The 27,902-nt window shown below is 38.0% G+C and overlaps 2 protein-coding genes across 6 annotated transcripts in view; one reads left to right on the top strand and one right to left on the bottom strand.

Annotated features, from left to right (window-relative positions):
* Positions 1 to 3,022: 3,022 nt before the first annotated feature.
* On the top strand, positions 3,023 to 19,191 carry LOC122246581 (uncharacterized). Of its 5 annotated transcripts, none has more exons than XM_086546141.1 (16): positions 3,023 to 3,145; positions 4,944 to 5,054; positions 5,493 to 5,579; positions 7,619 to 7,707; positions 8,552 to 8,657; positions 9,649 to 9,706; positions 13,031 to 13,629; positions 14,081 to 14,237; positions 14,632 to 14,670; positions 14,846 to 14,931; positions 15,592 to 15,847; positions 16,395 to 16,527; positions 16,946 to 17,175; positions 17,290 to 17,496; positions 17,628 to 17,788; positions 18,326 to 19,191. In XM_086546141.1, the coding sequence occupies exons 1-16, from the start codon at positions 3,143 to 3,145 to the stop codon at positions 18,494 to 18,496; spliced, it is 2,493 nt and encodes an 830-aa protein (XP_086402267.1). In that variant the 5' UTR covers positions 3,023 to 3,142; the 3' UTR covers positions 18,497 to 19,191. The 5 variants fall into 5 exon arrangements, with proteins under 5 accessions (XP_086402267.1, XP_086402268.1, XP_086402266.1 ...); XM_086546142.1 differs by having other exon boundaries at positions 14,629 to 14,670; positions 16,398 to 16,527; XM_086546140.1 differs by having other exon boundaries at positions 14,629 to 14,670.
* Positions 19,192 to 22,589: 3,398 nt separating this feature from the next.
* Positions 22,590 to 27,902, bottom strand: part of LOC122246594 (uncharacterized) — a 5,530-nt gene continuing 217 nt past the window's right edge. The window contains exons 2-4 of the mRNA XM_043005243.2: positions 24,258 to 24,463; positions 23,610 to 23,782; positions 22,590 to 22,924 (exon numbers count right to left, since the gene is read on the bottom strand). Coding sequence (XP_042861177.2) covers positions 22,846 to 22,924; positions 23,610 to 23,782; positions 24,258 to 24,463 — 458 coding nt within the window. The 3' untranslated portion in view covers positions 22,590 to 22,845. The remainder of the gene's footprint in view (positions 22,925 to 23,609; positions 23,783 to 24,257; positions 24,464 to 27,902) is intronic.

Genomic DNA, 27,902 nt, shown 5'->3' with positions numbered 1-27,902 from the left:
TCCTTTATTCCTTCGCCGTCAGGAGCTAAGGGCAGAGACGAATAAGGTCCTACTCTTCCAAAGTCACCGAAAGAACTACCGTTAAGCGAGCCATGGCGGTCAGTAGCGTCGTGCATCGCAAACAAGCGAGTGGCTGGACGAACGGTTAAGAGGGACAGCCCATTCGGTAGTTGAGGGCGGTGGCAAGCACTAATGCATCACTGCACCACAAATTTTCAACCAGCTGAAAAGTCTTTTGACCTTGAAAATATTGTTTAGTTATTGTTATAATAAACTTTTTTTTCCCCGAAATCATACTACTCAAGTTCAGCATTTAAAATTGTAATTGGGGCGCCATGTTTTAGATCGTTTATATTCAAGCTATTTGCTATTTTGTTTCATTTCTGTAACACTATGTAGGGAGTGATCTATTTTCATATGCCCTTTGGAAAGTGAGGGTGAAAGGACCTATGATATAGATATTATAAAATACATATATGTGGCGCTGCTGACGACAGCGGCGAGTCCACACACACACACACATACACACACACATACACATACACACACACACACATATAATATAGTCATACATTAATTGATTCATATATTCATACATACATACTCTTTATTGTTCACACTATAGTCTGTTCACTGAAGTCTGATAGTCGGCTGGTTCACCGGTAAAGTGATGCACTTGTAAAATCTTTATTGCTAATACAGTTCAACCTGAAATAAATACACGAATCTCTCAAATATTTCATAATCTTACAAACAATTTTACAACACAAATGCAGAGACTTGTCAAGCAATAATCTATGATAAGCATGCATGTTTAAACTCGGAGAACAAAACTGTATTTCAACACAACCTAAATAATCAAAGAATGCAAAATTTACATGATGTCCTATTTCAAACATAATCTGCGAACATGTAAATATATCAAAGAATAATAACAATTCCAATAGTGTAAATAACTTAAGTAATTTCACACTTAAATTAAACAAAGCAACTTCAGAAATACAAGTCCTCATGATCTTGGTCTTTGCTGTGTAACTTATCAAGCTTCTATTTATATGATATACAACTTATCTACCTAATGTTTGGTATACAAACGTTTAACCACTTTACATTCCTTACATACACATGATTTTTCAACCATGTTAGATCCTTTTACTGCTTCAAATTTTCAAATCAAACGTATTCTTGCGTGGTGGATTTTAACGGATTTCATGAACCGCCAAATCAAAAACAAAACTAAGGGATCCTAAATGTAACAAACCCTTTACATTGATCATCCTCAAATATACTTTAACCTAACAAATATATCTTTCTTACACATAACTAATATTAATTTATAATTATTAGACTATCCTTATTGAAATGGCAACTTCAATACAGTTGGGTAGACAAAAAGTTTAGCGGAACACTGGCTATCCGCTTGACCGAGGGGGGGGGGGGCACCTTTCAACTAGTAGCTAATTGAATATAATTAGTATTACCGATCAGCAAAAACAACATTGATAATGACAATGATGGTAGTGGTAATGATATGATACTGATGATAATGATAACTATCATGATTATCATTATTATCATCGATGACAATAATAAAAATCATCGTATGACCAATTGACCATTATCACGATGATATTGATAATGATAGTGGTAATGATGATGAATATAATGATAATGATGATAATGTTGATAGTGGTGGTAAAGGCGATGGTGGTTCTGATTACCACCATCATCAGGATAATTATCATCATTATCACTAGCCTCATCGTCATCTTAATCAAACAAAGAATCCGTTCCATATTAATCGCGAATTTTGCCGGTCTCCGCTCCAATTTCCCGCCATTACTTGCACTGCCATTTTTTTTTTCAAATGCTTTTTCAACAGAAACTATACAATCAATTAAAATGATGTATGGTATTTTAGTAATAATACATTATCTATTATATGAACTCCAAGGTATAGTGGCCAATGAAAAACGCATCATGGCGAATAAATATATGAACAATAACTAAATAGGCATGTAAAGCGTCTGTGTCAGATGTAGGATGTAAGACTGTCGCATTGGTTATTTTCTTTTCTTTGAAGTATGTGGAATGAATCCATACACAACATATTTGTACAAGTAAATGAATCAACACACACTGAGCGTTAATAGAAAAAAGAAATCTTTCAGCTAGCAAATTATCAATAGAACGAATTCAGACAGCTGGCACCATTGCATATGATCATACGTAATCTTCTTGATTGAGAACACCTATATGTCCACACTTACTTTAAATCTTTATATTTAATTTTCATTAACTTTGAAAGCTTCATCGTTTTCCATTTTTATATATCTAGCTCCGAAATTATTCTGCAGTTAAATTCAATGTTCTCCTCCGTTGCACTAATCAATGAGCAACTTCGATTCGAACACTGCATGGCTCCTATCAGACCTGAGTGAACAGACTATAGCACTTTAAACAGCGACTACTTGTCACAATATTTGAAATTTAGGCAGGCTACGTCAGGGATCCAAATGTCCTTCACACATGGGGCAGACGTATAAACCTCCGGACCAAAGGATGAAACACACTTCTCCAAGATTACGACCGGCCTCTCGAGCTCCATCTCCACGTGTTCAACGGCGTCTGTCTAGATTCCCGGGTTGATCTCGCTTCTCGTGCCGCTAATGATCAGTATAATCGCACGTCTGACAATCAGCTTTTGCTTTGGTATTTTATGCATGTCTAGGGAGCGTTCGTAGCAATACACAAACAAACAAACAAACACACACACCAAACACAACACACATACTCACACACATACACACACACAAACGCACATAAACACACACATACAAACACAACCGTAACAACAATAATGATAATCATGTTAATAATATTCTTAACAACAACAGCAAGTATGATGATAAAAAACAAGAACGATGATAATAATCATAACTATAAAACTAAGACTGAAAGTAAAATAATAAAATGAACCAATGACCATAGGAATTAAAAAGAAAATAAGAAAAGAAAAAAACGAAATAGTGATCCCGTTAAAAGAAGCGAGCGTGACAGTCGCCGTTCAACATCACAAAGGAGTGAGATACAAAAGTGCGAGTCAATTTTATCCCGTTTTTCTGCCGGCTTTTAAGTAGCAATGGTTTGTGATGATTGTTTACTCGTTCTGGTTTAATTCTTTGTTTAATTCCGATAGATTATTAAGGAAGTTAGAGTGAAGAAGAGGGTAATGATAAGGGAGATAGTCGTGTAGGTATGAGGCTGGAGCATTTTTACTTGAGAATTTTACTAAAGTAGTTTTAGACGCTGATTTAAAATTCGGTTTATATTTTCTGCTTCTTTTCGATGTTTAGAGATACCGAGAAGCGTGTCGTTCAATAAACAAGACAAAAATGATCCGAAAATATAAAAATCACATTACTGGTCAATGTCCGTGGGGAATGATTGGTCTTTAGACATCAAGGAAGTTATTTAAACTTCTCTTAATTATTACAGAGATAATGAGTTAATTTTGTGTTGAAGGTCATTCGTTGAGTTAGATCTTAATCTTACCACTGTTTTGGGTCTTAAAAACTAAAATTAAATTAGGTAGTTTTATTTTGAGTCTAAGTTAATTTCATTGTATTTAATTTGTCTTAATTCAGTGATGACAGATGGCATCTACATATCCCATGGCATGCATTGTGCCCAAATATCAGATGCCACCTACTCATGCCATGACAACGGAGGCCGATCTCTGATTGGAATTTTATGGCACTGATGGCACCAGCTCTTGAGCCTTCTAAAATTGGTCTAGACCTTGTTGTTTGGTTAGGTCATTGAAAAAGGATAATTGGCTTACCCATTATAGGAGGCGAAGGGGCAAAAGGTATTGTCCAAGTATTATTGTGCTATTGACTTCGATACTAATTTTGGTGTAGCAGCAGCTGTTGTGCTCTGATTATTTTTTGGGCGTCTTTGGGTTAATTAGGTATATTATATTATATTAGCATATTCATCCCTTGGTTGTGAATGTTGTTTGTGATAGTCAAAACTAAGATAATATGTTTAGCTATAATTTGTAATAGAAATGTCATTGATGAAAGTTCCTTCATTTTTCTGCATCATTGCTACTCTGAACGACTACCTGAGATGTAGAATAAGTGTGTTTGATAAAGCTTCCTAGCCTCCATGTCACAATATATAACTATTGATCTTCATGGCCTCAGCACCGTCATGTAATCTGACAGGATAGAGCTGGGACTGATTGTTTATTTGACAATAAACTCCAAGGTGTATCATCAGTATATTTCACAGTACCACAAGCAGTACAGCCTCCTGCAGTGTACCTTCTTCAGCCCATGGTCTTGGGTGCATTGAAGCTCTCTTTATCATTTGAGGCAAAGCTCCAAGCCTCATTATGTGAAGTGAAACTCATGGTTGGCCTGTGATGCTAGTTTTTATTGTCTTGTTATCTGCTATTCAGATATAATTTCTTTTTAAGTGTTTGCTAGGATACTTTATGTTCTTATGACTTATTCAGAGAATCTGATTTTACATAGATGTTATTGCTGTTATTTGGAATCTTGTAGAGAAGTTATGAATATATGAATAACTTCATGGAATAAAGGATGTTATTGATGTGTTACAGTCTTATATCTTTACCAGAATTACATGAAAATATAAAACTGATTAAATTACAGCATCAGAATGCACCAGCTACATCCCTTCTTTGTAAAGCTGTTTATACTCATCCATACCATCTCTGTTGCATGAGTTATTCTTATGAAATCTTCTTGCAAAATGTTTCTTCACCTCACAGTCATTCTGGATTTTCTCCCCAGTTCATGAAACATCTTTTCATATGTGTTAGATCCAGTGACTGTATGATTATTAATTCAATTTGTGTATTCATTAACAAAGATATAAATCAACCTTTTATTTAAAACTTGCCATTCCAGGATAAAGGGAAAAGAATTGGCTGCACAAGTAGGAATATGTCCCATGAGGAACCTGATACCTTGGAGCACCTCGTGCATATGGTGCTTGAGACACAGAAATTGATTTCCGAGGTGAGTGTTAGTTCTCTTATGTATGCTTTATATGGTGTTAGTATTTGAAGTTGGAGGGACAGGAAGTGGAAGAGGGAGAGGGAGAGGGAGAGGGAGAGGGAGAAGGAGAGGGAGAGGAAGAGGGATAGAGGGAAAGAGATAAAGAGTGATGATGTGAGAGAGAAAAAGTGTTGGGAGAAAATTCCAAGGTCAGAAGGAGGGGAAAAGTATTGGAATGGGGAAGCCCCTCTTTTTTTTTTTTTGGGGGGGGGGGGGGGAAATATTTGTGGTGAAGGGTTTTAAGAGACACATGACATTAGTTTAGGAAGAAGATAAAATTATAGAGAATGTGGGTTGATGATTTGCTTTTGCCTTTGAAAAAATGATTGCATAAAACATCTTTTTGATATCATGCAAGTTATTTTTGATAGGGTTATACAAACTCAGGTATCTTTTCAGCTAAGCAAGCAAGTGCTGAATGTGGCCCACATGAAGAGGACGCCTCAGAAAAGGTTCGAGAAGGCTGTTCTCACTTATGATGATGAGGTGATTATTTCTGTGTTGTTTTCAGGTATATTTAGTTATATTTATATGAAAACTTCCTGTAGAGGATTTTTTGTGATGAAATTCAAGAATGTATCTGAAAAATTGACAATGAAAAGAACATGGCAGCTTTTTTTTTTTTTTTTTCTTTTTTTTTTTTTTTGTAAATTTAGTGTGTATGACTTAGATTACAAATCCTAAGAAAGATTTAATCAAGAGAAAGAGTAGTAATCACACTAGGTCTTGTTGGAACATGCTTTTCAAGAAGAACTGGAATTACTACTTTCTTTCTCATTGTATCAAGAGGTCTGTTTGTCCAGCATATTGCACATACTACAAGCTACAGTGTGTCGTAGCAAGGGTCAACCAAAACTAGAGGTGTTCCCCGAAAGCAAATATGAAGGCAAAATGAAGGGACGATGGTGAGAGAGCCATTTTTGATGAAGATAAGGGTGCTATATGTGATGCCCTCTGTCCAGTCACACACAACAAACCCAAACATTGTTCTCGATCATCCCTTGTACAATCACCTAAGTGACAGCTGGATTCGTTGTTCCTCAATGCCCTTTATTCAAATCCTATGAATTCCAGAAGGCTAAAAATCTCTGGGATTTACATTGAATTCTACTGCCAAGTCAGCCTAGCTATCTGTGATGAGACAAGCTGCCAGAATTGCCTGGTTGGTGTTCAAGTCTACCTTGACCTCTCCCACAGAATTCTAGTGAACATGAAGATGCATGCACCCAATAATGCTAGAGACAAATGTAGTTAGGTATTCAGGCAAATCTAAGCATGGGCAGGTACACTAGACAGCTTGTATATATGACAGATACCTCAAATAAGATTTCCTTGAGTTGCAAAGTCTGTGCTGACTTGGGCATGATCCCAAAAGAGTTTCTATCAGTAGGGGAAGCAGTACAGGGTCACACAGATAACAGAAATAACTTTTCAGCTACTTTCCTCATCCAGATGCAAGCCACCACCACAACGCCAAATAACCCTTCCATTTCTCCCTACCGAACCCAATTGGGCGTGTCTCCAGCAATGGATCATCAACTACTACTGGTCCAGCTCATTTCACATTTGTGAACATCAATCACTTGTGTTAATGGAGGTCCACATGTACATGTAGGTGATACTGAACCTGTAGCTTATCATACACCACTTCTTTACACTGGCAAGAAGTGAAAACTGGCTTAAATCAAAATGTTCAACTAGGGATGCATGCAGCCCTGTGAGACCCACCATACTCAGTCTCCCTTCCACCAGGCTAGGTCCGTTCCACCTGGCAAAAAGATTATAACCCTTGATGCCTTGAATTGATATCATAGCGTACCATGCATAGAAATGATTGTCATTTAACTGTATTTATGACTCCATGAGGTCAATATTGCTACTGCACAGCTCCACAGGGATACATTACTTCTAGTGATGGATACACACATTGATATAGTGTGATAGTGACTAACATCCCTCAGAAAACAGTGTGTTGATGAAGCCCTGCTATGGTCTGACACCATTGAGGAGAATTTTTGCAGACCACCTTGCCCAGCCACAGACTGCTCAAAGACTGGAATTGGTTTCTGGCAGTTCCAGAAGTCTGCAATTGCATGAGTCCAAACCATTTTGCTAAAAGTTGCTCTGGTAAGCAGCAGAATCCCCATTCCATTTGAACCCAGACATTCCCCAGCAGTGGGAGAGGCATTAGTTGACCAGCCACAACACTTTCTAAAAAGAAGAGATGGGAGGAAAACTTTGAGGTCCTGTATGGTGAATGATTTGAAGGAATCTTTACATTGTTCATATTGTGCCATTGTCACTGGTGATATCTACTGCACTTGTTTTTATGAGAATTTATACCGAAAAACAGTACCTTCTTTGTAGTGTACATGATCTTCCAGACTTCTTTGCTAAGACAGGGACCACTAGAAGTGCTTGACAATAGTTTTTGTAAATTCCAGTTAATTATGTTCTTTCTAATTTACCCATGATCATTGTGATATGATTTAGACCACTATCATTCTCATGCTTGCTTCCCACAGGGTGGTAAATGTCATGAGTGTTTCTTGGAACGTTGTCCAACTTTATACGATGACACTAATGATGTAACCAGCAAAGCTAATAATACAAGGTAGGTTGACTTTTCTTTTCCTCCTTCTCCTCCTCCTCCTTCTTCTCCTGCTCCTCCTCCTCCTCCTCCTTCTCCTTCTCCTCCTCCTCCTCCTCCTCCTCCTCCTCCTCCTTCTCCTCTTCCTCCTCCTTCTCTTCTTCCTCCTCCTTCTCTTCTTCCTTCTCCTCTTCCTCCTCCTCCTCCTCCTCCTCCTCCTACTCCTACTCCTCTTCTTCTTCCTCCTCTTCTTCTAACTCCTCCTCCTCTTCCTTCCTCCTCCTCCTCTTGCTCTCCTTCCTCCTCATCTTCCTTCCTCCTCCTCCTGCTCTCCTTCCTCCTCATCTTCCTTCCTCCTTCTCCTGCTCTCCCCCTTCCTCTTCCTCCTGCTCTCCCCCTTCCTCTTCCTCTTGCTCTCCTTCTTCCTCTTCCGCATGCTCTCCTTCTTCCTCTTCCTCCTCCTTCTCCTGCTCTCCTATCCCTCCTCCTCCCCATCCTCCTCTTCCTCTTCCTCTTCCACCTTCTTCTATTCTTCCTTCTATTCCACCTCCTATTCCTCCTCCTCTTCCTCTTCCTCATGCTACAGATTCTTGGTATGAAATTTGTTTCCTGATGACACTGTGATTGATGGAATAAGCTTTGTGCAGTTTTTGTGTTGTTTTGAACTATAATATTTTTGGACAGATGAATAGCAGAAGTCCTATTTAATTAAGGATGATTACCAAAGCATGTGGAAAACAAGTGAATATTTTAATGTGTGTGAAATGATTAGTATTTGCTTGTATTCTTGTTTGTTACTTTCTTATGTTTTTCATTTTTATTTACTTCTCTTTTTTACTAATTCTTATAGTTATTTTCTCTTTTTCAGGGTTTTTATCCCCACACCAGAGATTAAGAAGGTGAAGATGCTATTACAGGCTGCTAAAGAAGAAAATGATGAAATTGATGACAAGATCCGTCAAAGAAAGAGGATGGTAAAATGAGCACTCTTGTGTTGTACTAGAAATGGGTTGAACTTCTCTAGTCTGGCAAGCTGGGAATGTTAAAGTTGTGGATTTTCTGAGCTAGTGTCTCGCATCACTTTCTCCACTTATTGATCTCTTGGGAGGCATGTATTTAGGTGTGAAATATTAGTAATCCAAGGGGATGTAGTAGTATTAATAACAGGAAGTCAGCTGTTTTGGATGTAAATGATATGGAGTGGTGATAGAGGTGCATCTCCTGGTTGTTCGATTGTGGATGGGGTTATGTATTTGATGTGGAGCTGCCATTCTATAGGTTTGGTGGAACAAGGAAGACTAAAGCTTCATTCCCTAACCAGTTTTTCTGCCCAATTCCTGCATATTTATACATTACATTAGATTACTGAAAGTCATGTTGTGAGACATATATTGGGTACTGGTATGGCAATGCCATTGTTTAAACAAGTTTTTTAGTCTCCACAAAGGAGGAACAGAGAGTGTAGACTCAGTGTAATATTACTATCACAAATTTATAGAAGAAGAGGTATAAGTTTAGCATATCATAGTCCTTATTGTAACAAAAAAAAAAAAAAAAAAAAAAAAAATGTCCAACCATATACACTTATCTTCCTCATCACTCTTGGTGCCACTTGACAAAACAGCCAGACTGGCAGTGGCACCTCACATGCCTTGCATATGACAAAAATTGCACGTGGCGACAATGTATTGCCCCAGTCCATCATGGATTAAGTGACTGCCAGATTCAAATGACTGTCCCATACCATCAAAGCTACTGAACCACTGAATGCCATACTAGTGAAGTTTGACCTGTACCTCAAAATCAGTTTTATGTTATCTAGATTACTCTGATTTTGAAGTTTAGTTTGTATTGGTAGTAAAAGTTTTCATATCCTATTTTATCTAAATCATTTATCTAATTGTGGCATGTGTACTTATTTATTTTTTGTCCAGCTGACTTTTATTTCCTCTCTTTTTTTTTTAGGTTGCTATGGCAGACAAACAGACAGGAATGGCAGAAGTATCAAGTTTAAAACAAAAAAGTAAGGAGAATGAGTTTAGCCTTCATCTTCTTTTTTTTTTTTTTTTTTTTTTTTTTTTTTTTTTTTTTTTTGTTCTGTTTGTACACATTTTTTTGCCATTCCTTTAACCCATTCACGCCGGGACGTATTTTCGCCTACTCCTGCTAACGCCGGGAAGATAACAAGAACGTGATACTTCGTACCGGGGTGTTTTCATGCTACATGGGGCCGCACTGATCCTCTCACCCACCCTTTTCTTGTGGTTTTCATGAATGCGTCAACACTGTAAAGGCACTTAAAAATATTGCCATGTTCAGAGGAGTTATTTTAGTTGAAAAACATTACAGTAATGCCTTTTTAGTTTTATTTTATTGAACTTTGCCTATATTCTTCACTTCTATGTGAAAATACCAAAGGAAAGTGGAAACAATCTCTTTGTTGGGCATCAAAAAACATGTTTGATCCTTATTTTTTTCTTTACCAAAACGAAAAGAACAATACGAATAATCATACATGTACATATGAGTATGTTCATGTACCTCCTGACGTGATGTGACGTGATATCACGGGTGATCAGCAAATTAGAAGTAGTATTGCATAAGAAATTTTTTACTTTATTTTATTTCTTGGCCAAACACATTTGATTTTGCAATAGTTTTCCGACTCGGATCTTTTTATTCAGCCGATCAAGAAGCAGAAATTACCATGATGTCATCAATATCACGTAGTTTTCTGTGACGTCATTTTTTAAACATTATATCTCATTTTATGACATCCAAACACCTAAGCTAAAGTAACAGAGTCTAAGAAATTAAGTAAAATAATTATATTTGAGAACAATCTAGTGATCTATCGCTGATGTTTCAGCATGTCACATTGCCCCGTCCATGTCTCGGCCAGAAAATGCACCACGTCTCAGGGTGTCACCCGGGTACAGGAATATTTTTTGACCCCATGATAGCACGTCAACCGGCGCGAATGGGTTAACCACTGATGAATCACAAAGGCCTACTAAAGTTCTACTAGTCAACTTACACCTTTATATATACTTATTGTACATGCATTTTCAGATAAAGCTACTCAAGGAAATGTAAACTGGGTATAATTTTTCAGAAATTAGAAAAAAAGTAATTAAAATGTCCCTACAGCAGTGGGAAATAATCAGAGCGCACTAGCTACTTCAATGGGATTAATGTTAAGGTTGATCACATGAGATAAAAATTAGAAATGTGAGTATGATGTTCTTCCTCCCTAGTGTTTGATTTTCAACAAACCGATTAATATTTTTTCAATAATAACATTAAAAAGATGAGCTTAGGCCATCTTTGAAAGGATGTTGCCTGAGAGGTAACACGTTGGGCCCTCCCTCACCATGGCATGTTATCATGGGGATAATGACTATTATTTAAGATCAAGATCACAGTAGCAACCTGTCTCTAGCACGCTTCCCTCAGTGACCCATCTGCTGTATATGTTGTATGGAATATCATAACACAGGAAATTCTGTTCAAACACTCATAGGTATGAAATGCAACAAATGTCATATGTAGTGTCATATGACTTCCTATCTCAGTCACCTTTCAGCCATATATTTATGAAAAGGATCTTAAGGAATTTGTTTATGCAGATGGTAAGATAGCCCAAAGATGGCAATGAAAATTCCAAGCACTTTTATATTGCAGATTCAAAACTCAGAATTACTTGATGTTTCAGTTGACACAACTCTAGATTTAAGAGAACATTACCTCTTTTTGTGCTGGGAGATCATTGTACTTTTTCAAGTTCTGGGTTAGTCCCATTGTCGGCAGGATGTCAGTAGTCCTGGGTGCACTGCTTTCCGGGATACAAATTTTGTTGTAAGCCATTGTGCCAGGTGCTGCCACCAACTGGTTGCTTCACACTTGGCGTGTAACATAGCTTATTACTTTTATTTGTCTATAATTACAATTTTTGACAATGGCAACAATACATATTGAGGCCAGTGTTTATTTGTTTGTTTGATTGTTTAAATATACATATACATACATATTAATACATTCATATATATAGAAATAAATACATTTTAAATTAGGGGATTTCCAACTGTATTGAAGTCAAACTTGGTTGTTTCTAATGTTTTTTTTCTGTCCTTGTTACTTGTTGAAGAGCTGTTCCTTCATTTTCACTGCACAAACAACTTGTCAATAAATTATTGTGGTGAGGAGGCTGGGATTGTGAGGATAACTGATTCAAACTAAGGGTTGTCTCTGTTGCTTTCTTTTATCAACTAGTTCATGTTGCTCATAGAAGAATTTTGTCTTTGACTCCATGCACAAATAATACACCAGTGTCAGAGGACAGATGAAGACAACCATTATGAGGAGTAGGGCTGGGTCATGAAGACTACAGGAGGGTCTAGAAACAAGTTGTTGGGTATCGATGGGTGGGTAGTATGCTGCCAGTGCTCTAAGGTGATGGGTAGGGGTCATCCATGTTTTCTTTGACAAAGAAAGTAATGTGAGTACCAGAAAAGCAGTGAGAAAATTTAGGAAGAGCCATAGTCATGGGATGGGAGAGTGCTGAAGCGATTCAGAGCTGCTGTGCACTGTCGCACATATACATTTTTTCCACCAATTCAAGGATGGTTTAAGATATAAACTCTGGTGAAGTTTCAGGTGAAATCTTAAAAGTTGCATTTTTTACATGGTTAAGATAATTACAAGTATCATTGTGATTGTCACTATAATCCAGAATCTACCCTGCCAGTAAAGTGAAGTAATCACCTAAGCTGAGAATATTTTTTGGACCCACACTCCTGAAGGAGAGTGCATTTATACCTGTCACCTATGTCTGAGCCCGGATTTTGTTCAGTTCAGTTCAGTTCAGTTCAGTTCAGTTCAGAGAGATTTGTGAAGACGTCCCTTCACCTGGGCTATATGCACGAGACGACCCGACCTCTGCCATCTATAAGTGCTGACTCATCTGAGCCCCGGATTTGGAATGTGTGCATACTTGTACCCCGATGTGAATGGGTCAAAGGGCAAGCTCATTACTAAGTAATCTATTATTTTCACATGGCAGGTGATGTAGTACTGTAGATGTTAACCCGTTAACGACGGGTAACAAGATACAATGTCTAGTGGTTTTTGGGTCAGACGCCCGGGATGAGATATTTAGTCAAGGCCAGGTGATTGGGCATACAGCGCTTGGCCTCGGCTAGTGCGGTAGAAAATCCTGAGGTATTAGGCTTATGCATTAGTATATCCCGGCATTTCAACCCTTTAGAGCCAAAGTAGCCTCATCGTTAACGAGTTAAACCTTATTTTTTATGCGAAAAAAAAAATAATTTTATTAATGACTTTGCAGGTGTTGATCTAGGGAGAAACAAGACAAATGCAAATGAGGAAAGCTTTAAGCAAGACATATACCGGCAGATTCATGATATGCGCTCTAAGCTTGAAGATCAACTTGCAGGCAGCATCACAGCAGAAGTAGAAGAACAGGAAGGTTGCATTCCTGGGCAACCTGAATGTGAAATGCCTGTAAACAATATTTTTATGGTGCCTCAGTATGAGGCAGAAAATACTCATGTTGGATCCGATAGCATGGCATCAAAGAATCCCCAAATATCCACATTGCTAACCAGAAGTGAAAGAAATATGAATTCATTAGTTCATCCGGGGATATCCACAGAGCTTCAGGGTGAAAATCGTGAGCCGGATGACCTACCAAGCCCACTGAGAAGACCTCATAGATTTGTAGAAGTGGATCCAAGTTATGTGGAGGATACGCATGTGGAGTTCAGCACTCCCCTCCAGTCACCTGAAGCCATCAACCCTACTGGAACCTTCTCCACACCTCCCTCTGCTGAAAGGCCGACAGGAAAGTGTGTGCTAAGGAAACCAACTCCAAACACTAAAACTCCCCTTAGGAGGCCAAAGTGTTCCCCTTCGGCTGTGCTGATGGTAAAGTTTTAAACTTTTTCTCATGTTCCATCCAATAAGATAGTCCCTTATTAAATTTGAATGGCAAAAGCACACTGCTATGTTGATACATGTTAAAATGAAAAGACTGTTTTGAAAACCTGTCTCTTCTTTCAAATGTACACTTTTGTTTATTTGGGGTTTTCTGTTGTTATTGATATGATGTGCTTCCAAATTATTTGAAAGCTCTGTTATATACTATCAAAGAAAGTGTATTCTTATACCAAGGAGTTTTCATGAGAAAGAATATTTTTCTTTCACTGTCATTATATTTGAGAGAAAAAAACAAATATATTCCATAATTATATGTTCAGGTAGGTCCAGGCATTTATAGTTTATTTTCATTTTTGTTGTATATATTGAAGGCAAACTGTATGAGAGTTTTTGGAAGTTCATAATTCCTATGAGAAGTTCTATTACCTTTCATTGGCAGCATACACCAGATATCTTAAATGGAAATGTGGGGCAAAATGCTGACCTTCCTTCCGGCAGTGACCCAAGGGAAATGAAAGAGCACAATGGTGAAACGGACCATCAACTTGCGAGGATCTGTTACCCTGGAGATCCTATTGAACACGAGTTTAATCCTGGTTTGTCCTCTTTTTTTCATTATTATTGTTATTATTATTATTATCATTATCATCATCATTATTGTTACTAGTAGTGACATTATTATTATTACAATAATAATTATGGTCATCATCATCAATCATCATCAATCATCGTCAGTCATAATCAACCATCATTAGTCATTATTAGTCATCACCAGTCATTGTCAGTCATATCAGTCATCATCATTCATCATCATTTTTGTTGTTATCTTGATTTTTTTAGATTTTTTTTATCCAGATCATTATTTCTTGGTTTTGTTGGAATTTTTTTACTGTAACCAAGTAAATAGAAATGACAGAAGTACATTTTTCATCTCCCATTCAGTCAGAGAGCTATTACCATTGTGACTTAGTCCATGTCTCTTACCAGCAGATGTGAATGAGGAAATTAGCAAAAGGGAAGAATCTCGTGGTGAGTGAACTTCAAAATTGGGTCATATTGAAATGCCTTTGTCACAGAGCTCAATCCACACTTTGGTCAGCTTATGTTAATGCAAGAAAGGTGGGGGATGGAAAGAAATGTTGTGAATATGCCAGCAGTCACTAAAAACTGATTATTTTTTTCTTTCTCTCTCTTGATGATGCAGAAGTGTGCAGAACTGTGGGGAGAGCTTCCAGATTTACAACTAGAATGAGGAATGGACTTTCAAACCTACAAGACAGATTTGATCAGGTATTGCTTGATTATTTTTTGTGTAAGTTCTGGCAAGTGCTATACTCATGGTTCTTGCCAAGGCCACTCGAGGGGGGACACCCTGTCTTTTATCAGCTACAAGGAACTGAACTTACTGAAGGGTAGAAATTAACTTGGCCCATGTTCTTTCACTACCACTTTTTTGGTTGTTCCTTTGGTATTGAATGTAACCAGTTGGCTAATTTTCCTTTCAAACTCTTTCACTGTGCCCTGAGTTATTATTTGAATATTCTTCGGGGCACTAGTAAACCAGTTTGAATGAATGATAAACTTAGGTTTTGCATTTCTCTCAATAAGGATGTTTTATTGCTTATCCAGATAGCACTTCCATATCAGTAGGATGCCTCACATTACATCGTTTCCTTTTCTGCTAGGTTTGGATTTGGTATCAAATTTTCTGTGGTATTCTAAGGAATTAATTTTTTGATGTGATATATGTCTTTCCTTCTTGGTAAAGACATTTCAAGAATTCATTGACTTTCATTTTTTTCATTTTTTATGAATCTTGATTTGTTTACCATCCTTTACACACACGAAACTGAATTTCAAAAACCTTGATTATACTTTGTGTTAAATGTGAAATATTGTTTTACACAGGAATGTAGATTAATTCTAGATTATTTTTATGTTTTCTTATAGACAAAGAGAGGTGATTTATCACATACAAAACAAGAAGTTGAAAATTATGAAATAACTAAATGTAGAAACATGGAAACATATCTGGAAGAAGAGGAGGTGGTGGTGGTAGAGGAAGAGGAAGAGGAAGAGGAAGAGGAGGTGGTGGCAGAGGATGAGGAAATAGTGGAAGAGGAGGAGGTGGTGGAGGAGGAAGTGGTGGTGGACGAGGTGGAAGGGGACCGTTTTCACACTTCTAACAATGATTGTGTTAGAACAGGTTGGTTGTAAGGAGTTGTTGGTTTTATTCTTTCCTAGAATTTAATTATAATATTTTTGATTGTAATGTAATATTGATTAGATTCAGAAGCTTGTTATATAAGGTGTAGTTGGTATACTTGTGGTAGCCTTGGGCAATTGCAGCTGAAAAAAATAATAAAATAAATTAAACTTGCCCTTTTTTATTATGTTACTTATATGTAGAGAGAAGTGGATACATTTATATAAACCCTACTCTGAAATATCAAAGCTTTCATATGTAACTATTTATGAATGTAATCATATCATCCATTATGTTTTTTTTATTTTACAATCAACTCCTCTTTCTGAAATTTTATATTCTACAAAGATATTATTGTCACCAGTGTATAATATCCTTGATCCAAAACTATTAATACTATTTTTGAATGTTTTCTTCTTCTTCTTCTTCTTCTTCTTCTTCTATTAGCAGATGTATCAGAATTAATATGTATGTCATATTTAGGCATTTTATATCACCATTTTTAATTAGAACTTTTCTTGATCAAAGAACATCTCTGTAATTTTAGAAGATTATGATGCCGTCTCACCTTCATCTTTGGTATTCGTCATGAACTACCTTGAGGCGAGGATTGTATTCAAGGCATATGCTCCAAGTAATGATCCTTTAAACAAACCTATTGGCATTGCTCAGTTGGAGAGGTGAGTCATCCTCTATTTTGATCTTTCAATTGCCAATAATAGCTACTGTAACTATGACACTGGTTTTGATTTTTTATGTTTGTGTTTGTGGGGTCTGAGTGTGTGTAAACAATTCTGATACATTTTTTTTGTGATTCCCAAGAAGGAATTAGAGTAATATGACTCATATGTAGACAGTTTCCAAACCATGTTTTTAAGATCATGCATTTCCCATAATTTTATCATGATAGTGTAGAAAAAAAAACAGAATAATTACCTTTAGAAGTTCACATAAAAAGGTATTTCCAGAGAGTGGGAGAGTGAAAAAGAGATTGATTTAAGGAGAAGGAATTGATAGTGAGAGGTAGAGAGTATGACAGAGAACAAGAATATGAAGTGAAGACAAGGCATACGTAACAAATGGGCCTCTTGCTTACAGTGGCCATATCATCGTAGCAGACACCTTCAACAACCGCATGATGCTGTTTGATGAATCGGGGAAGGTCCTTGGCCCTTTCTACTCTTCGTCCTCCTTGTACCACCCCTCTGCCGTAGTGGAGTTTGAGGATGGTGGTTTTGCTGTCAAGGACAATAACAGCATTATCGTCTTTTCATCAGAGTTTGAGTGCTGCAAAGTCATCGCAAAGGGGAAGTTGACCCGACCCTATGGTGAGTTGTTGTTGTTGTTGTTGTTGTTGTTGTTGTTGTTGTTTTTGTATGTATGTGATTGCAAACTCAAAAGAAATTTGAGATGTATATATTGTGTACTCTCTCCACTGTCAGGTTTAACCGTGAATGCAGAGGGCCTGTTAGTGACTGTGGAGACTAGTCAGACTGGCATTCTGACCATTGTCACCATGAATCCAACAACAGGCAATGTGCAGTCAAGGGTGAAAGTAGACTTGGGTCTGAATAGCCATGCCAAAATGGAGAGCAAACCACGCTTTATCGCTTGGCAGGGAGAGCGCAGGCTCTTAGTTGTAGACCTAGGTGAGTACCTCAGGGATTAGACTTGAATTTGTGTAGATAATGTGAATATTTGTACTACACTCTGTTTAGGATGATGCCTTGCCCTATACTTGTCACATAGTATTTCATTAAAGCTAAGTTTTATTTTACAGGCCTGAACTGTGTTTACATTATGGATGCCATTGATGGCGTAGTTTTAAAAAGGTTCGGAGAATATGGCCAAGGCCAAGACCAAATGCACGACCCATCCGGCATAGTCTGTGATGGGGACGGCTTCATTCTCTTAGGGGACAGCCGAAACCATCGCGTGCTGGTTGGTATTGCAGTCGTGATAGTGTTGTGATTGAGTAAATAAGGTCTAATGTCAGTGTTGCATCTTTCATTGTATCTAAGTGGGGGTACCTCTATCATATATATATCAATAGTTATAGATGTGGTACATTCATGATAGAGGGCAGTCACACTATTGTGCCTTTCTGTTGATATTTTTATGTTGGTATATGGATAAATAGATAAATAGGTAACAGATGTAGATATAGAGAAAGACATGATAATAAAGATATAGTTATGATCATACGCTCAAATACTTGTATAGTCTCACACTCCTATATTAATTTATTTGTGTATATACTTTATATACTTTTTATAATATATTTGTTATATATGAATAGATAAATAATTGTAATACATACTTATATTCATACATTTTTGCATACAGTGCACCTCTTCAGATATATTGATTAAATGTGAAATATCTATATTTTTTATCTAACAACCATAATACTATAGTTATCACTAATCTAGTATTTAACACCCATGACAGACCAATGCAAAGCTTTGTCTTCCACAGATTTATGACCCCAATGGGCGTTACATCTCTGTCTTGGAGATGGATGTGCCAGTTCGCCGTCCCTCAGGGCTGTACCTGACATCGACAGGGAATCTGCTTATACTCAATTACTGGGAGAATTCTGTTGCGGCTTATCGGATCCAGGAGATTGGGGATAACTCTTCTGCTTGAGGAAGAAGAAAAGGAAGAGGAAGAAGAAGGGGTGGAAGAGGAAAAGGAAAAAGAAGTGGAGGAAGAATAAGAGGAAGAAAAGGAGAAGGAGGATATTTTCCAGGTTATATGTGCATTTTTTTTTTTCTTTCTTTCTTTCTTTCTTTCTTTCTTTCTTTCTTTCTTTCTTTCTTTCTTTCTTTCTTTCTTTCTTTCTTTCTTTCTTTCTTTCTTTCTTTCTTTCTTTCTTTCTTTCTCTCTTTCTTTCTTTCTTTCTTACAAAGCATTAGAAGTGATTTGTTGGTCAAGGTTTTTTGGAATAGTTATATTTTCTTTTCGCATAGAACAAATAGCATGTTTATTTTTATGTATGAAGATAGAGCAAGTGATTATTTTGTTAACAACTTATTTGTTTGTGGTTATTTGAAGGAAGATTAATTCTTTGTTAAAAAACTATCTAGTATCAAAGATGTATTTATTAGAAGTTTTATATTTTGTGTGTGTGTTTTGCTAGAGTTGTAATGCAGTTATTGATTTATTTATTGCCAATTCAAAGTAAAAGATGTTTACTTTTCAGAAAGAATGGAACTTGTTTATTTTAATTTCTCTCGGTACTTATTACTATGTAGCAGTTTGGGGATTTGTTTTGTGTTTACTTTATGAAGCTTTCGTTATGAAAATTGAGATTTTAAAATAAATTTATTAAAAAAATCTTTCATATATATTTATTATTGAGTGGTTAAAACCTCATTCAAAGCCATTTCATCAAGGGAGGTCCAACATAATATCACATGCAGCATTTTTATAGTTTAAGCAAGAACATACCTTGCTCATGTATTTATCATGTGCTTGTCCTTGACACTTGAATGAATACACACATTCTGTTGTAATACTGTTTTCTCCCATAAGTGTCCTTTTCTCCGAGAATCTCAAGGAGTCTCTTAAATTGGAGAGGAGTCAATTCTTGGCTCCTTTTTGGTTTCAGCTGAATCCTATTAATGCCACAAACTTATTACATTGTGGATCCCTTAACCCATAGACGAAATCCTTCTGACTGAATCAGAATCATATACAATTCATCTCTCTCTTGGTGAGGAGTAGGGTCTTTGCTATATATAGTATTTCTACACCATGATTATTAGAATTAGAGTGTGTGTGTCTGTTAACCATGCTCCTTATACAACATTTGTTTCTGTTTTAATGTCTCTTCATATCTCGGTAATGAAGGTTAGAGAAAGTGTTAATGACTATGTGCACATATGACACACCTCAATTTGTAACCTCTTCATATCAATAATTACCATAGTCATTTCATGGTCCATATACCATTGATAAATTCGTACCCATGCCTAAGACTCCATCCAGATGGGAACTCTGCTTGGCAAACTTTTCTCAGTATGACTTCAAAAATGGAAAAACCCTGAGAAAAACTTCTTAATTGTGAATCACTGCTTGTGGTTTCTCCATTTCTCACATAACATCTAGTAAAGCTTGCATGTGGACTGGGTCTAACAGAAAAAACAATTATGAACAGGAGTCAATCCATGTGTTATCTGGTACTTTACAATATTATTACTTCTTGGTTCTTTGTGGTGTTTTCCATGATGAACAGAGTTCATTATGACAAATGTAGAAGAAGAGGTATATGTAAGACTTCATTGTGGAAATTATTTAGTCTCATTTATACCCATAATTTCCTAGATCCTTAGGGTCAGCTGAGGTGGGCATCTGAAAGCAACATGATTCTTGTAGAATTTGCATATTTATGTTATAATGCCATCAGCATGATTCAGGTGACAATTTTAATCATAAATATATGCTTCATAAGACCATACCAAGGAACACTGTTTAATCTATGACAGTAGTAATGTGGTCACTGTAAATATTTCCTTAGTACGCCAAGCATCTGGGATTCTAGTTAACCTCCCGATGAAAGTTGGCATCATATTCACTCTTAAAGGAAAGAACCATTTTTTTATGGTGTATAATTTACATTTAGCATAGTATTTTTTTTTTAACATTTGAACCCATTTGATGTCTTTACCTTTCTTTTTCTTCATGATATTTTTTGTTCTTATTTTAATTTCTAATATCTCGTCCTCCTTACTCCTGTCCCCCTCTCCCCCATTCCTCCTCCTCTCACTTCCTCGGCTTCTTTGCCCTCTTTTTCCTATTCATCCTCTTGTTTATTGTTCTTCCACTCTGTTTCTTTATATTTATCTGTTTATTCTTCCTCTTCCTCTTTCATATGTTGTTGTTTTTTCCTTTCTTCTTTTGTTATTTCTTTTATTTCTTCTTCCTCCTTCCTCTCCTCCTTCTCGTCCTACTACTACTCCTTCTACTCCTCCTTCTTCTTCTCCTCCTCCTCCTCCCTCCTCCCTCCTCCCCCCTCCCCCTCCTCTTCCCCCTTCTCCCTCCTCCTCCTCCTCCTCCTCCCCCTCCCCCTCCTCCTCCCCTCCCCTCCCCCCCTCCTCCCTTCCCCCTCCCTCCTCCCCTTCCCTTCTCCTCCTCCCCCTCCCCTTCCCCTTCCCTCCCCTCCCCCCTTCCAATCTTCCTCCCCCTCCTCTTCCCCCATCTCTCCCTCCCCTTCCCTCCTCCTCCTCCTCCTCCCCCTCACCCCTCCCCTTCCCCTCCCCCTTCCCTTCCCTCCCCTCCTCCTCCTCCCTCTCCCCTTCCCTTCTCCTCCCCCTCCCTTTCCCTCCTTCACCTCTTCCTCCCCCTCCCCTTCCTCCTCTCCCTCCCTCTCCCCTTCCCTTCTCCCCTCCCCTTCCCTCCCCTTCCCTCCTCCTCCCCCTCCCCCTCCCTTTCCCTCCTTTTCCCCTTCCCTCCTCCTCCTCCTGCTCTCCCTCCCATACCCTCCTTTTACTCCTCCTCCTCCTCTCCGTCCCTTTCCCTCCTCCCCCTCTCCTACCCTCCTCCTCTTCCCCCTCCCCCTCCCCTTCCCTCCTCCTCCTCTTCCCCCTCCCTCTCCCCTTCCCTTCTGCTCCCCTTCCTCCTCCTCTTCCCCCTCCCTCTCCCCTTCCTTCCTCCTCCCCCTCTTCATCCCTCATCCTCCTCCCCCTCCCCTTCCCTCCTCCTCCTCCCCTTCCCCTTCCCTCCTTTTCCCCCTCCCCTTCCCTCTTTTTCCACCTTTCCTTCCCTCCTCCTCCTCCCCTCCCCTTCCCTCCTTTTCCCCCTCCCCTTCCTTCCTCCTCCCCCTCCCCTTCCTTCCTCCTCCCCCCTCCCCTCCCCCTACCTTCTCCCCCTTCCCCCTTGTTTTGAAAAGCTGTCATGGTAATAACAGGTTACAGACGACTTCCCAAAGGATTTCAACAAATTACACGTTGACGGGTCACTAAATGCACCGCCAGCCTGAGAACTTAATAACAGCCATTAAGTTTTTTCCATCATTAGAGCGATGATTCTGGTTTAGGAAAAAAAAATGAAGTCTTAATTTATTTTTAACTCGAGGACGTTGGAGTGGAAAACCTAATCCAAACCACAGTGTTGACACGTGTGCGACGTTGAAGTGAGTGATCTGTAATGGTCTCGACTCGGCAGGTACGGCTTTGCCCTGTAGGTCACCGTGCAAGGTAGTGTTGCGGGGGGGGGGGGGGGGCTGCTTGGCACACTAACCTTCGGGTGGGCGTTAATTTGCGTGACATGGAGTGTAAAGAGGGGAGGAGATACAGTAGATATTGCTAATAGGGATAAGAAATTGGGTAAAAATCGTGGAGGCGATTAACATTGAAGTAGATAATGTGGTTGAGATTGAGGTGGGTGGAGATCACATAAAGGATTGAACTTTGTTGTGTAATAGATAACATAAAATGGAAGCTTAAGTTGATGGATTTGAAGAATAAGCGTGAAAAAGCTACTGAATATTTTAGCGTGGTTATAATAGGTATGCTGCAATCATTCATTTATTTGCAAAGTGTATTTGTAAATGCGGTCTATGTTTTACATTGGAGACTTTGCAGTCATCACAAGTATCTAGACGCACGCTAGTTGTACTTTGCATATACCTTCAGGATTCTGTTTCCATGATTTGATATATCTATATATAGTATAACAGGTTAATCAATAATCTAGCACATAATTAAGGTTACTTACTCTAAGGCCATTGAAGGAAAAGTACATGCAATATGCTTTTATTCAAAAAATTATAAATACAACAACAAAAATCACAAGAACAATAATACAAAACAACAATAAACCTCAAAATGGTAACTAGATAAAATGAGTATTATAAAGTTTCATCAAGAGCAGCACTCCATGGCACGTAATAGCATTTCTTTCAAAACTACAACAGTGATCTGTAATGAGAACTTATTACACCAAATAACAAGTCGACAATCATCAGTGTTGCAAGTAAGACAGGCCAGGCAGACCTATTCCTGGAAGTCTGTGTGATCAAGGGCTTTCTGAACCGCATACCACACTGCGTCAATGGCCGGGGTAAACACGGATCTGGAAGGTGGGGGATATAGTGTTATTTTCGTAGTCTCTACTTGTTCTTTGTAGTGAAGAGATGATGTTTAGGGATAATGTACAACATCAAGACATGTACATTTTTTTTTTTTATTACGTTATACTCACGCGCACGTAAGGTACACGGTGTGTGGTGTTGTTAATGCCTTTGTATATGTTTATTGGACCTCAAATGAATATGTAGATACTCTAAGTCGAAATAAGGATAATTTTATATCGATTTTATCTCAACGTCTTGATGTATTAGGAGAATTCAACTACAGCAATTCAGATGTTTTTGTATGACGTACATAAATCTAAGCAACTAAGCATGACATATAAATCTAAACAACACGCTTGACGTACATAAATCTAAACAACCAAGCATGACGTGCATAAATCTAAACACGTATGACGTACATAAATCTAAACAACCACACATAACGTACATAAATCAAAACAACCACACATGACGTACATAAACCAAAACAACCATACATAACGTACATAAATCCAAACAACACACATAACGTACACAAACCAAAACAACCACACATAACGTACACAAACCAAAACAACCACACATAACGTACACAAACCAAAACAACCACACAACGTACACAAACCAAAACAACCACACATAACGTACACAAATCAAAACAACCACGCCAATCACCAAACCTACCCGTCAATACTCCTGCCGGGGGTGTTGAGGAGGAGACCGCTGGCCAACGTGGGGATGGTGAAGAAGATTAGGAGGAGAATCCCGAGGGCGACGATGGGGCCTGTGTACAAGGTGATGACGGAGCTCACGGCAGGAAGCACCAGATCTAAGTTCCAGTTGACGGGGTTTAGGACCTGGAGGAGGAGGAGGAAGAGGAGGAGGAGTTAGAGTTAGGTGCCTTCGGTTCTTCTCTTGGAGTGGACTTGTTTGTCGGGAGGGTTTCTGTTCTTTTGGTGTTTGTGGGAGAGGGGGAGGGAGGGAGGGAGGAAGGAAGAGAGAGAAAGAAGGGGGAGGGAGAGAGAGGGAGGAAGGGAGGAGAGGAGAGGAGGGAGGAGAGGAAGAGAGAGAGAGAGAGAGAGAGAGAGAGAGAGAGAGAGGAAGGGAGGGAGGGAGGGAGGAAGGAAGAAAGAGAGAGAAAGAAAGAAATAAGGGGGAGGGAGAAAGAAAGAAGAAGAGAAAGAGAGAGGGAGAGAGAGAGAGAGAGAGAGAGAGAGAGAGAGAGAGAGAGAGAGAGAGAGAGAGAGAGAGAGAGAGAGGGAAAGAAAGAGAGAGAGAGTGCAGAAAAAAAAAATACACAAAACATAAAAAAAAAAGAAAAATTGAACTCACATTGACAAGCTGTGAAAGTTGGAGCTTATACCACGTAATGAAGTTATCAAGCACTCTCTTGTTCGACTCTGTCATCCACGTGATGTCAAACGGATACTTCTCTACGGCACTCTGCCTCCCTACGCTCGCGTCCACCTGTTTCCTTTCCGCTGCCGTTGTCGCCGCCACCGCCGCCGCCGCGACAAGAGCGAACAACAATACGTTACCTGTAATCATGTACCGTAGAAAAGATTGGTTAGTGTGGGTAGGTATGGGTTTCATTCGTCTGTCTGTCTGTCTGTATTCTTGTCTCTTATTTTGTATTTTCTATCTATCTGTGTTTGTTATTTGTTTATTTCTTTATACCTGTATGTGTTATCTATTTCTTTTTTTTCTATCTATATCTGTTTTTTTACGATCTTGTTTTTTTTCTGTCTCCATCTGTTACTTGCTTTTTCTTCTTATGTCTATGCTACTTTGTTTTTTCCTTTTTTATTTATGTCTGTAACTTGGTTTATTTTATCTGTTTGTATTCATTTATCTTTTCTGTGTATTGTCATCTCTGGCATTTCAGTTTTATACAGAACATTTAATACTGTATTGTCCTCATTTAATCAAGTAATAAAAACATTTCATAAGGAACAAGCTTTTCGTTGCGTTTCAAAAATAGTTTGCGCTCGTAACTAACAAGGATTACAAACAGCCAAGCAAATAAATAGTTATTTCAAATCAATTGATAAAAGGACGGTTATCACTTCGCTAACAATAGCACTAGAATCAAAGAAATGAAGAAAAAACTTTATCAGAGCTAACTTCATGTTGATTTATCAATAAGTTTTCATCAGTATGTAACAATAACATAGAATTTCATAAACGCCGGAAACTGTTCAACATCATATGTCTTTTAAATTGTGCTGGGATCATCTCGCGTGAGTAAATGATATTACATACATTTTCTTTTGTTAGTTTGTGAGGGAATTGGTACCAAGCTTTTGGAGAACTTTCATATACGTGTAGTATTTATGAAAGAAATCCAAGCCATGTCTGTTTATAATTTCCCGTTAAGGCAAGGGAATTGAAAACAAAAGACAAAAGAAAAGAAAGAAAGAAAGAAAGAAAAGAAAGAAAAAAGCACATTAATCATAAAGTAAAACTAAAAAAGAGAGAGATATGGTAGCTTTCTGACCGCCGTTGCTAACCATACACCCAATATGGCAGCCGGAGGTACTGGGTGACCAGCTGACCCAAATGCGGCTTTTCTGCTGACGTCACGAATTGACAACCGTCGAGAGCAATTTGAGGGAAATTTATGTGTCTATTTTTTCCATACACGCTATCATTATATGTCACTATTTTTTTTTTATGTGAGGGAATGTAGTGAAATTCCAGTGGCGTGATGGTTAGAAAATGAGTAATTGATTATGTCGGTTGCACTTTTACTTATCGTCAGGTATTACGATTTAGCTGCGCAATAATTAACGGAGTTGATTGTCAAAAGAAAGAGAAGATATTGGAAGTATACTAACGGCTATTTTCTGAGCATGGTTTATTTAAAGGAAACGACTGTTAAACATTGTTGTAGGATTATTATCTTAGTACGTTTTCAAATCACCAGGTTTATATGGGGTCTTAACATGCCGGGATTATAATCTTGATCAACTATAAGTATGTAATATTTTAGAGCAACATAATTACCACTTTCATTATTCAAAATATACATTTGTACTTCCCCACTAAAAGCAAACAAATACACAAAACATATAACAAGAAGAAGCCATAGTAAACTGAATATCTATTTCTGATTGCTAACCTACACGAGTCGTTGTCATCGTTAACACTACAATCATTAATCTTCGATTAAAGGAAGAAACCACTTAACTAAAGAAAAGAAAAGAAAAAAAAAGATATATCCTTAAGGCATCAGACATAATCTATGGCAACCCTTTCTGTGTCCGTTATAGCCGTATTCCTTCCTTCGGGGTGGTAGATAAATGGTACTTCGGAGTCTCAGCTGTACAGGTAATTCCTCGAGGCATCATGAACAGAGATACCAAGAGTTGAAATAAGAGAGAGAAAGAGAGAGAGAGAGATAGATAGATAGATAGAGAGAGAGAGAGAAAGAGAGAGAGAGAGAGAGAGAGAGAGAGAGAGAGAGAGAAAGAGAGAGAGAGAGAGAGAGAGAGAGAGAGAGAGAGAGAGAGAGAGAGAGAGAGAGAGAGAGAGAGAGAGAGAGAGAGAGAGAGAGAGATAAATAAGAGAAAGAGAGAGAGAGAGAGAGAGAGAGAGAGAGAGAGAGAGAGAGAGAGAGAGAGAGAGAGAGAGAGAGAGAGAGAGAGAGAGAGAGAGAGAGAGAAAGAAAGAGAGAGAGAGTTGAAATAAGAGAAAGAGAGAGAGAGAGAAAGATAGATAGAGAGAGAGAGAGAGATAAAGAGAGAAAAAATATATTTATAGACAAAAAACTAGATACGAAAATCATCAAACTCAAATAAATTTCAGTTACTCTCCTGAACCTGACAACTACCACGAAAGTACACCTAATTAAAAGAAAAAAATGTAATTACTTTGTGCTGTCGTTAACCTTATTTAGGGTGCGTGAAATTTCCTTTATTTCGGTTACTGTGGAACCGCTGAACCTCTCCCCCAAACCATGCTCAACCGCAGGCAACCGAAGAGAAAATCTTCCCCTAAAGTGTATATTAAAATTCTTGGCTGTAATGGTAGAAGGGATTTGATTATATTAGTATTATGCGTCGTGTTTGTTTATGTTGCTCTCTTTTGTTTGTGGTTTTTACTCTCTCTCTCTCTCTCTGCTTTCTCTCTCTGTCTTTTTCCCCCCTCCTCTCTCTCTCTCTCTTTTTCTTTCTTTCTCTCTCTCTCTTTCTTTCTTTCTTTCTTTCTCTCTCTCTCTCTACCTATCTCTATCTCTCTTTCCTCTCTCTCTCTCTCTTCACCCCTTTTTTTTTCTCTCTCTCTCTTTCTCCCTCCCTCTCTCTCTCTTTCTCCCCCTCTCTCTCTCTCTCTCTCTCTTTCTCCCCCTCCTTCCTCTCTCTCTCTCACTAAGCCTTTGTCGCATTTATACACACCACGCGATTTGGATGTATTGTCGTATATAACATGAATTCATTGTTTATACAATGTTGCAAATGGAGCATAGAAACTTATATAAAGGTTTCATTTTGATTTTAAAAAGTCTTCCTATCATGTTTCTCCACCATTATAGAATAATAAGAAGGAAAAGCTTAATTATCTTAATTACACTAATACTACTAGATTTCTCATTATTTTCTATGATTCATATTTAACCTTAATTGTTTCATATGTACCTGAACATCTGTAACCCCTAATTATAATATATTTACTGTCTCACTTGAAAATCATTTACATAATTTGACGTGTTGTGATGAATTAATGATGATTAGAGTATAAGATATACAAAACTAATTATTTACTTATCCAGTTCATGTATTTTTTTTCTGATCAGTTGATTATGTATATTCCTTGCACGTTCATCAGATATCAAACACAGGTCATCAAAATTCCCACGATCGGAACACAAACATTTAACCACGATAACACCGACGAACGAATAGACGAAAAGATAAACAAAATAACGATTCCAGACTGGCATCCATTCCGAATTCCACGTAAGAAAAAAAAAAAAGAATA

The sequence above is a fragment of the Penaeus japonicus genome, unplaced genomic scaffold, assembly GCF_977035675.1.
Source record: "Penaeus japonicus unplaced genomic scaffold, GWHDUDI00000001_assembly GWHDUDI00000017, whole genome shotgun sequence".
Lineage (NCBI taxonomy): Eukaryota > Metazoa > Arthropoda > Malacostraca > Decapoda > Penaeidae > Penaeus > Penaeus japonicus.
This window is presented reverse-complemented; position numbering and strand designations above follow the sequence as displayed.